The 10,770-nt window shown below is 44.8% G+C and overlaps 1 protein-coding gene across 1 annotated transcript; it reads left to right on the top strand.

Annotated features, from left to right (window-relative positions):
* Positions 1 to 7,059: 7,059 nt before the first annotated feature.
* GMCL2 (germ cell-less 2, spermatogenesis associated) lies at positions 7,060 to 9,585 on the top strand. The gene has a single exon (XM_008015487.3). It carries the CDS (start codon positions 7,326 to 7,328, stop codon positions 8,895 to 8,897), a length of 1,572 nt encoding a protein of 523 aa, XP_008013678.2. The 5' UTR covers positions 7,060 to 7,325; the 3' UTR covers positions 8,898 to 9,585.
* Positions 9,586 to 10,770: the final 1,185 nt, after the last annotated feature.

Raw genomic sequence — 10,770 nt, forward strand, 5'->3', positions numbered from 1 at the left:
GGCAGAGGAGGCAGCAGCGGGTGGGGTGTCGAGGACAGAGACTCAGCCTCCAGTCAACACAGGGAAAGAGCCAGAGGCCTTCTCCTGCTGTGAAAAGAAAGGATTCTTGGCTTGTTAGGGCTTCATGTCATGGATGTCTTAACATACAGTTTTCACATTCTGCCAGTGAACTGGTCAGAACCCTTCTCCGATAGGGGCCAGGATGTAGGTGTGGAGTGGAAGACAAGGACATGCTGTGTGCTGATCCAGTGGGTGGGAGATGGAAAGCCCTCAGGGCAGGGGCTCTCTCATACTCACCACCTGGTCAATTGCTTGGCAACATCTTGCTTTTAAAATTTTATTTATTTATTTATTTATTTATTTATATAGAAACATGGTCTCACTATGTTGATTAGGCTGGTCTCAAACTCCCAGCCTCAAGCAATCCTCCTGCCTTGGCCTCCCAAAGTGATGGGATTACAGGCATGCGCCACCATGCCCAGCCAACATCTTGCTTCTTGCCACCTGGCTTGCTGCACAGCCTCTTACAGATACCCACAAACAGCTCAGTCCCTACCCGCAAAGCCCACACCACTCCCTCAACTCACTGCTGCAGAAGCTCCCTCAGTGTGTGCCTCCCGGAGCCCTGCCCCTCCGCTTCACCTTAGTGAAATCCGGCTGCCCCTCTGTGACCCCACACCCCACTGCTGAACACCAGGCCACACCCTTCCACTTCCCCCAAGGCAAATTGGGGTCATCTCACTCTGGGCGCTCCAGCTTCACTAGTAGAGCAGCACTGTATACCAGATACAGATGCAAGCCACAAGTGCAAACACACGTATCATTTAAATTGTTCTAATAGCCATATTAAAAAGTGACTCGACAGTGAGAAGATGCTACGGTTTGGATGTGGGTTGTTCCTACCAAAACTCATGTTGAAATGTAATTGCCAATATAATGGCGTTGACAGGTGGGGGGACCTTTCAGGGATGTTTGGATCATGAGGGATCTGCCTTCATGACAAGATATTCATGCAGAGTCCCACAGAAGCGAGTTCTCACTCTCTTGGGTCTGGATCAGTTACCTTTAGAGTTGGGTTGTCATCAAGCAAGGTCGCGCCTCATGTTTTCCCCCCTTCCCCCATGCACCTGGTCCGCCTTCCATTTCTCTGCCATGTTTTGATGCAGCACAAAGCCCTCACCAGAAGCTGCCAGATGCAGCTGTCCAATCTTGAACTTCCCAGCCTGCAGAACCATAAGCTAAATAAACCTCTTTTCTTTCAAAATTATCGAGTCTCAGATATTCAAACAACAGAAAGTGGACTAAGACAAAGTAAAAAAAAGTAAAATAAAAAATAAAAATAAAAAACTGGGGGGTGAAAATTTTAGTAATATATTTTACTTATTCTGAGATATCCAAAATATAATAAAAAGTTATTGGGATATTTTGTTTTTTATACTGTCTTCAAAATCTAGTGTGTATTTTACACCTAAGCTTTTTTTTTTTTTTTTTTTTTTTGAGACAGAGTCTCGCTCTGCCGCCCAAGCTGGAGGTGCAAGGGCACAATCTTGGCTCACTGCAAGCTCCACCTCCCAGGTTCACACCATTCTCCTGCCTCAGCCTCCCCAATAGCTGGGACTACAGGCACCCACCACCACGCCCGGCTAATTTTTTGTATTTTTTTTTAGTAGAGACGGGGTTTCACCTTGTTAGCCAGGATGGTCTCCATCTCCTGTCCTCATGATCCACCCACCTTGGCCTCCCAAAGTGCTGGGATTACAAGAGTGAGCCACCGTGCCCGGCCACACCTAAGCATATTTTAATCCAGTACAGCCACATTCCCTTCTCTCTTCCTCCCTCCCTTCCCTCCTTCCTCCCTTCCCTTCCTTCCTTTCGCCCTCCCTCCCTCCCTCTCTTTTTCTTCCTTTCTTTTGTTTCTTTTTCTTTCTCTCTCTTTTTTCTTCCTTTCTTATTATGTTCTTTCCTTCTTTCTTTCTCGTCTTTCTTTCTCTTTTTCTTTTCTCTGTTTCTCCTTCTCCTCCTCCTCCTCCTCCTCCTTTCTCTCTCTCTCTCTCTCTCTCTCTCTCTCTCTCTCTTTCTTTCCCTGTCACCCAGGTTTGGGATGCAGTATTGAAATCATAGTTCACTGTAACTTGAATCTCCTGGGTTCAAGCAGTCCTCCCACGTTAACCTCCAAAAGTGCTGAGATTACAGGTGTGAGCCATCGTGAGTGTCCCTGGCCACATTTCAAGTACTCAGTAGCTGCAGGTAGCCAGGGGCTACTATGATGAACAGGGCAGATCTAGACCAGAGGTTGGCAAACTATTGCCCATAGCCCAAATTTTGCTTACTGCTTGATTTTATATGATCCCTGAACAAATAATGATTTTTACATTTTTAAATCATTGAAAAAAAATCAGGCTGAGTGCAGTGGCTCATGCCTGTAGTCCCAGCACTTTGGGAGGCCGAGGCAGGCAGATCACTTGAGATCAGGAGTTCAAGACTAGCCTGGCCAACATAGCGAAACCCTATCTCTACTAAAAATACAAAAAAATTAGCCGAGTGTGGTGGCACATGCCTGTAATCCCAGCTACTTGTGAGGCTGGGGCAGGAGAATCGCTTGAACCTGGGAGGCAGAGGTTGCAGTGAGCTGAGATCACAGCCTGGGCAACAGAGCAAGACTCTATCTCAAAAATAAATAAATAATCAAAATAATAATATTTCGTAACACATAAAAATTGTATGAAACTCCACTTTCAGCATCCATAAATTAACTTTTACGTTCTGTCAATAACAATCCCCCCAAATTATGGAATTTTGTTTTATTTCTTGTTACGTACTTACCTACTTAATACCCTCGATTTTGCTTGTTGGCCCAAAGCATAAAATATTTATTCTATCCAGGCATGGTGGCTCATTCCTGTAATCCCAGCAGTTTGGGAGGCCAAGGCAGGTGGATCACTTGAGGTCAGGAGTTCGAGACCAACCTGGCCAACATGATGAAACCCCATCTCTACAAAAAATTCAAAAAATTACCCGGGCATAGTGGCACATGCCTGTAATCTCAGCTACTTGGGAGGCTGAAGCACAGGAATTGCTTGAGCCTGGGATGTGGAGGTTACAGTGAGCCAAGACAGCATCATTGCACTCCAGTCTGGGCAACAAGAGTGAAACTCTGTCTCAAAAATAAAATAAATTATTTTTAAAATAAATAAAATAGAGATCATAAGACACAAAACAGACTTCTTTTTTTTTTTTTTTTTTTTTTTTTTAAGACAGAGTTTCACTCTTGTTGCCCAGGCTGGAGTGCAATGGCATGATCTCGGCTCATTGCAACCTCTGGCTCCCGGATTCAAGTGATTCTCCTGCTTCAGCCTCCTGCGTAGCTGGGACTACAGGCGCCCACTACCACATCCAGCTAATTTTTTGTATTTCTAGTAGAGACGGGGTTTCACTATGTTGGCCAGGCTGGTCTCAAACTCTTGACCTCTTGACCTCAGGTGATCCACCCGCCTCAGCCTCCCAAAGTTCTGAGATTACAGGCATGAGCCACCATGCCCGGCTCAAAACAGGCTTTTTAGAGCAATAAGATGCCAAATTTCTACCTGCCTCTGGTACAACATCACATAACAGATAGCAGACCCTGAAGGAAATCAAAATACTTTGCCCCAAAATATATTTATTTGACAATATTTTGAAATGGCCCTGCAAAGCTGTCTCCTGTGGGGGAAATTTGCATCTGTAGAGAATTTCCATTAATTCAGCCAGGACTTTCTCAGATTTAGGAGAGATTCAGTGAGAGTCTGAAACCTTTGAAGGTCTGAAAAGAGACATTCACTATCTATTCTCAGGGTTGCTACCTGGAGGCCATCTACATAACAAGAACCTCAGCTTCCACAACCCCCTTATCTTAAGCATTTCTTCCCACTGACTTCAACTCTGTTTTTTTTTTTTTTGAGATGGAATCTTGCTCTGTTGCCCAGGCTGGAGTGCAGTGCACCCTCCACCTCCCTGGTTTCAAGCGATTCTCCTGCCTCAGCCTCCAGAGTAGCTGAGACTACAGATGCCTGCCACCACACCCAGTTAATTTTTGTAGTTTTAGTAGAGATGGGGTTTCACCATATTGGCCAGGCTGGTCTCAAACTCCTGACCTTGTGATCTGCCCTCCTCGGCCTCCCAAACTGCTGGGATTACAGGCGTGAGCCCCCATGCCTGGCTTGACTTCAACTCTTTATCTTATTATTATTATTTTTTTTGGAGATGGAATTTCATTCTTGTCACCCAGGCTGGAGTGCAATGGTGCGATCTTGGCTCACTGCAACCTCCGCCTCCCAGGTTCAGGCGATTCTCCTGCCTCAGCCTCCAGAGTAGCTGGGACTACAGATGCCCGTCACCATGCCCGGCTAATTTTTGTATTTTTAGTAGAGATGGGGTTTCACCATATTGGCCAGTCTGGTCTCGAACTCCTGACATCAAGTGATCCATCCACCATGGCCTCCCAAAGTGCTGGGATTACAGGTGTGAGCTACTGCGCCCAGCCTATTTTATTTTATTTTATTTTTGAGACAGGGTCTCATTCTGTCCCCCCAGTTGGAATGCAGTGCTACAGTCATGGCTCACCATAGGCTTGACTTCCTAGGATGAAGTAACCCTCCCGCCTCAGCCTCCCGAGTAGCTGGGTCTACGAGTACACATCACCATGCCCAATTAATTTTTAAAATTTTTTTGTAGACACCGGGTCTCACTGTGGTGCCCAGGCTTGTCTAAAACTCCTGGGATCCAGCCATCCTCCTCAGCCTCTCAAAGTGCTGGGATTACAGACGTGAGTCATTGTACCCAGCCACTTCAACTCTTCAGACACAGCTTAACTTTTCCAACCAACTGCCAATCAGAAACCCTTTGAATCACCTATGACCTGTAAAGCCCCTGGAGTTGTCCTGCCCTTAGAGGCCGAACCAGTGTGCACCTTCCATGTATTGATTGATGTATTTGCTTGTAATCTCTGTCTCCCTAAAATGTATAAAGCCAAACTGTAACCCAACCATCTCAGGCACACTTTCTAAGGACCTCTTGAGACTGTACCCCAGGCCATGGTCACTCACATCAGCTGAGAATAAACTTCTTTAAATATTTACAGAATTTTGTTTGTTTGTTTTGTTAACACAGACTATTCACTTGGCCCCTTAACTCCAACAGAAACTCCAGATTTGCCTTTGGAATCAGGAGGGTGAACTTCCTGACTTTGCAACTCTGGGATTTAGAACAAGTCACTTTCCCTATTGAAACCTCTGTTTTCTTCGTCTGGGAATGGGGCAGGCACTCACGTAGGTTTGAGGAAGCCACCAGGGCTGGTTGCTCTTCACTTGTGTCCAGCATCCTATCCACCTCCCTGGCATGGCACCATCTCCCCCTGCAGCACTGGTCCATCTAGGGTTCCTCAAACCTACATATCTGACCCTGATGCCCCTCACCAATCTCTGCCCCCACTGCAACAAAGGTGGAGCCCCGCATGGTGGCGACTCCTACATTGCTCTGGCAGCACAGACCTCCATCTGCCTGGAACAGCCTCCCACCTTCCTCATCAAGTCCTGTTTTCTTGCAGGAAGACACCCACACGCCCCAGCCATCCCGTCCCCCAGGACTGGCCAAGCAGTTCCAGCACACCTCTCGGGTGGTCTCCGTGTGTGCCCTTTTCCAGCTCCCCCGGGTCTGGGCCTGGGTCAGCCCTTTACACACACAGCGTTCCCAACAAGTAGCTTCCAGATGGCCTGGTGAGGCTAGGCTGCAGGCCAAATTCCCACGCCCATGCCCCGCTTCTCCACTCCATCCCCCAGGGACAAAAGCCTCCTCGATTCCAACATCCTAATCCTGCTGCCCCGTCTCCACAGATCCTCCCCGCAGAGAATCCCTGCCCATCCTGCCCAGGCCCTCTGCTTGCTTCTGCCTTCCCAGACCAGCTGCAGTCATCACTCCACCCAGCCATGGTCATTTTCACCATATTGGCCAGGCTGGTCTCGAACTCCTGACCTCGTGATCCGCCCACCTCGGCCTCCTAAAGTGCTGGGATTACAGGTGTGAGCCATCGTGCCTGGCTTGACTTCAACTCTTTATTTTATCTTATTATTTTTTTGGAGACGGAGTTTCGCTCTTGTCACCCAGGCTGCAGTGCAATGGCGCGCTCTTGGCTCACTGCAACCTCTGCCTCCTGGGTTCAAGCAATTCTCCATTTCAGCCTCCTGAAAAGCTGGGATTACAGGTGTGCGCCACCACACCCAATTAAATTTTATATTAGTAGTAGAGATGGGGTTTCACCATGTTGGTCAGGTTGGTCTCAAACTCCTGACCTCAAGTGATCCACCCATCTCAGCCTCCCAAAGTGCTGGAATTATAGGTGTGTGCCACTGAGCCTGGCCTATCTTATTATTTTATTTTATTTTATTTTCGTGCCTGGTCACAAATTTACATTGGACTGGTTAGGCTCAAGCACCTGGCACACACATTTGCCTTTGTCAGGTCCCACAAATAAACCTTTGCTCCTGGGGAAGTGGTGCTTGTAAAACGGACCTTGGTTTTGGCTGCCAGATGAGAATTGCTTCCAGCAATGAAGAATGCTGTCCAAGGAGTTCAAGACCACCCTGAGCAAGGCAGTGAAACCTTGCCTCTAAAAAAAATTTTTTTAGGCCAGAGGTGGTGGCTCACGCCTATAATCCCAGCACTTCAGGAGGCCAAGGCAGGTGGATCACCTGAGGTCAGGAGTTCGAGACCAGCCTGGCCAACATGGTGAAATCCCGTCTCTACTAAAAATACAAAAATTAGCCAGGTGTGGTGGCAGGCGCCTGTAATCCCAGCTACTTGGGAGGCTGAGGCAGGAGAATTGCTTAAACCCAGGAGGTGGAGGTTGCAGTGAGCCGAGATCACACCACTGCACTTCAGCCTGGGCAACAGAGCCAGACTCCGGCTACAAAAAAAAAAATAATAATAAATAATAATAATAATAATTACAAAAATTACCCGGGTGTGGTAGCGAGAGCCTGTAATCCAGCTACTCAGGAGGCTGTGGCAGGAGAATCGCCTAAACTCGGGAGGCGGAGCTTGCAGTGAGCTGAGATCGCGCCACAGTGCTCCACCCTGCGCGACAGGGCGAGACTGTCTCCAAAAATATATACATATCTATAGTGGGGGAGGGGTGCGGAGGATGGAGGCGGCAGTGTCCGCTGCAACGGTTGGGCTGCGCGTGAGAAGCCGGCGGTGCAGGCACCTGCGCTCGGGGAAGGCTGGCGGCGCGGCCGGGCCATGGCGGGACACCCCCTCCTCCGGGCTCCCTGAAGTCCCGGGAGCCGCGACCCATGGGATCGTCGAGCAGCCGGGTGCTGCGCCAGCCGAGGCGAGCCCTTGCCCAGCAGGAGCAGGGTGCCAGGGCGGGGCGCTCGGCCGGGAGGCCGGACCCTGGAGACCCTGCGGCGGGCTACGGCTTCTGTTACTGCCCGGGCAGTCACAAGAGCAGCGGGGCCTTCCGCTACTGTCGCCCTGACTCGGAGAGAGACGAGGATGAGGAGGAGAGGGACGAGCAGCAGCCGCTCCTCCACATCCCTGCAAGGAAAAAATTAAGGAGTACATCCAAATATATTTATCAAACATTATTTTTGAATGGTGAAAACAGTGACATTAAGATTTGTGCTCTAGGAGAAGAATGGCGATTACACAAAATATATTTATGTCAATCTGGCTACTTTTCTAGTATGTTCAGTGGTTCTTGGAAAGAATCCAGCATGAATATTATTGAACTGGAGATTCCTGACCAGAACATTGATGTAGAAGCGCTGCAGGTTGCGTTTGGTTCACTGTATCGAGATGACGTGCTGATAAAGCCCAGTCGAGTTGTTGCCATTTTGGCAGCTGCTTGTATGCTGCAGTTGGATGGTTTAATACAGCAGTGTGGTGAGACGATGAAGGAGACAATTACTGTGAAAACTGTATGTGGCTATTACACATCAGTAGGGACCTATGGATTAGATTCCGTAAAGAAAAAGTGCCTTGAATGGCTTCTAAACAATTTGATGACTCACCAGAATGTTAAACTTTTTAAAGAACTCAGTATAAATGTCATGAAACAGCTCATTGGTTCATCTAACTTATTTGTGATGCAAGTGGAGATGGATGTATACACCGCTCTAAAAAAGTGGATGTTTCTTCAACTTGTGCCTTCTTGGAATGGATCTTTAAAACAGCTTTTGACAGAAACAGATGTCTGGTTTTCCAAACAGAGAAAAGATTTTGAAGGTATGGCCTTTCTTGAAACTGAACAAGGAAAACCATTTGTGTCAGTATTCAGACATTTAAGGTTACAATATATTATCAGTGACCTGGCTTCTGCAAGAATTATTGAACAAGATGCTATAGTACCTTCAGAATGGCTGTCTTCGGTGTATAAACAGCAGTGGTTTGCTATGCTGCGGGCCGAACAAGACAGTGAGGTAGGCCCTCAAGAAATCGATAAAGAAGAACTAGAGGGAAATAGCATGAGGTGTGGTAGAAAGCTTGCCAAAGACGGTGAATACTGCTGGTGTTGGACGGGTTTTAACTTTGGCTTTGACCTACTTGTAACTTACACCAATCGATGCGTCATTTTCAAACGCAATACACTCAATCAGCCATGTAGCAGGTCTGTCAGTTTACAGCCTCAAAGGAGCATAGCATTTAGATTACGTTTGGCTTCTTTTGATAGTAGTGGAAAACTAATATGTAATAGAACAACTGGCTATCAAATACTTATACTTAAAAAGGATCAGGAACAAGTGGTGATGAATTTGGACAGCAGGTTTCTGACCTTCCCTTTATATATCTGCTGTAACTTCTTGTATATATCGCCAGAGAAAAGAATTGAAAATAATCATCACCCAGAAAATCCAGAAAACTGAAGATCTCATCAGTTGGAAACAGTAGCACTTTGAAAACTTTTTAGGCCAGCTTTAATTTAATGGCTCTACTGATATTCACATCTAAGGTGACTAACGATGGTAAAGGCCTTATGAACTGTACAGACAATACAGAAGATTATTCTTATCCTCATTGCATTTCTCTGCATATATGAACAAAACATTTTAAAGCCAAGAAAATATCTGTCAAACCATTTCTGTTAGTACAATGTCAACTCATGCTTTTAATTTAGCAACAGCAGAAAATTACTGTAGGTAAATCTCACATTTATCTGCAACAAAATATAGATTTAATTTTTAGCTTAAACTTTGTTTCTACCTTATGTTAGTGGACCTCAGTTATCCATCAGTAAATTTATTTTTATTTGGCTAAAATAATCTAAAAGAATAATTTAGATGGCCAATTAGAAATGCTGTTTTGCCGGGCGCGGTGGCTCACGCCTGTAATCCCAGCACTTTGGGAGGCTGAGGCGGGCGGATCACAAGGTCAGGAGATCGAGACCATGGTGAAACCCCGTCTCTACTAAAAAATAGAAAAAAATTAGCCGGGCGCAGTGGCGGGCGCCTGTAGTCCCAGCTACTCGGGAGGCTGAGGTAGGAGAATGGCGTGAACCCGGGAGGCGGAGCTTGCAGTGAGCGGAGATCGAGCCACTGCACTCCAGCCTGGGCGACAGAGCGAGACTCCGTCTCAAAAAAAAAAAAAAAAAAAAAAAAATAGAAATGCTGTTTTGAGTTGGTGCATTTAAAGCTTTCTTTTAATATTTTAAACCGGCTTATTATGATTCCTCCTTTTAGTCTGGTATCTTCCAGTTCATACGTGTTTTTAATCATTAAATGCTTTCTTCCTGGTTTTGGAGACTAAGCTGAGAAACTTTTTTTAAACTTAAGCATTGTCATGCTATTTTTTTAAATTTGGCTTTCCTAGGATTTTAAGGACAATGAAAGTTAGCTTCACACTTTCAAATGATCTTGAATGAGTGAAAAATCAGTTTGATTCCAAGGATACTTCTTGCCTTACATGGTCTTTTCTTTGACAGTCTGTATACCTTTATTATTAGATTTTGAATGATTTACATAAATATTATGTAATATTTATTATACTTTTAAATATATTTATTATATATTTATAATAAATTATTATACTTTATTATTATACTTTTAAACATTAAATACTTTTAAAACAGATATTATACTTTTAAACATTAATACTCTCTGATCTTTAGAATTATTTATGTGCAAATTTTAGTTGGGAGTTTTGTTTCCTACTTAAGCTCAGGACTTCATACCCTCTGAGTTGAGTGCCTTTGAGTGACACATGGTAACAGAAATTTCATAGTAAATATAAACAAGGTCAGAGGATCTAATATAGAAGCTGATGGAGCATTAATGTAAAAATGGAACTCAGTTTTGTCAAAAATGAGATGTACACTTATCATGATTTAGATACGTTGACCTTTTGTGTTTATTGCTGTTTTGAATATAGCCATGTTCATTTTCTTTCCAGTTAGAGTAAGTACTTCTGTGGTTAATGTATATTTTTATTGTGGCTTTTAAAATGGGAATAATTTGTATGTATCTGTGCAAATAATAAATGCACATTTGGAAAAAGAATAAGTAAGCTCTTATATAAAATGGACCCAAAAAAAACCCTTAATTGAAACCAACATTTTTTTTCTTTCTAGTTGGAATTTTTTCCAACTCCTTTTAACTTTTGGAATTTACTAATCATTTTTTTCTTTCTTAATGATATGTCCATAGGTTCATAAATTGCTTTTTCTTTTAAAATTCATCCACTTGGTTTAACTTAAAGGAACATTTTAAACACCTCACCCTTGACCCCCAGAGCTGGAATTTA

The sequence above is a fragment of the Chlorocebus sabaeus genome, chromosome 23 (genome assembly GCF_047675955.1).
Source record: "Chlorocebus sabaeus isolate Y175 chromosome 23, mChlSab1.0.hap1, whole genome shotgun sequence".
NCBI lineage: Eukaryota > Metazoa > Chordata > Mammalia > Primates > Cercopithecidae > Chlorocebus > Chlorocebus sabaeus.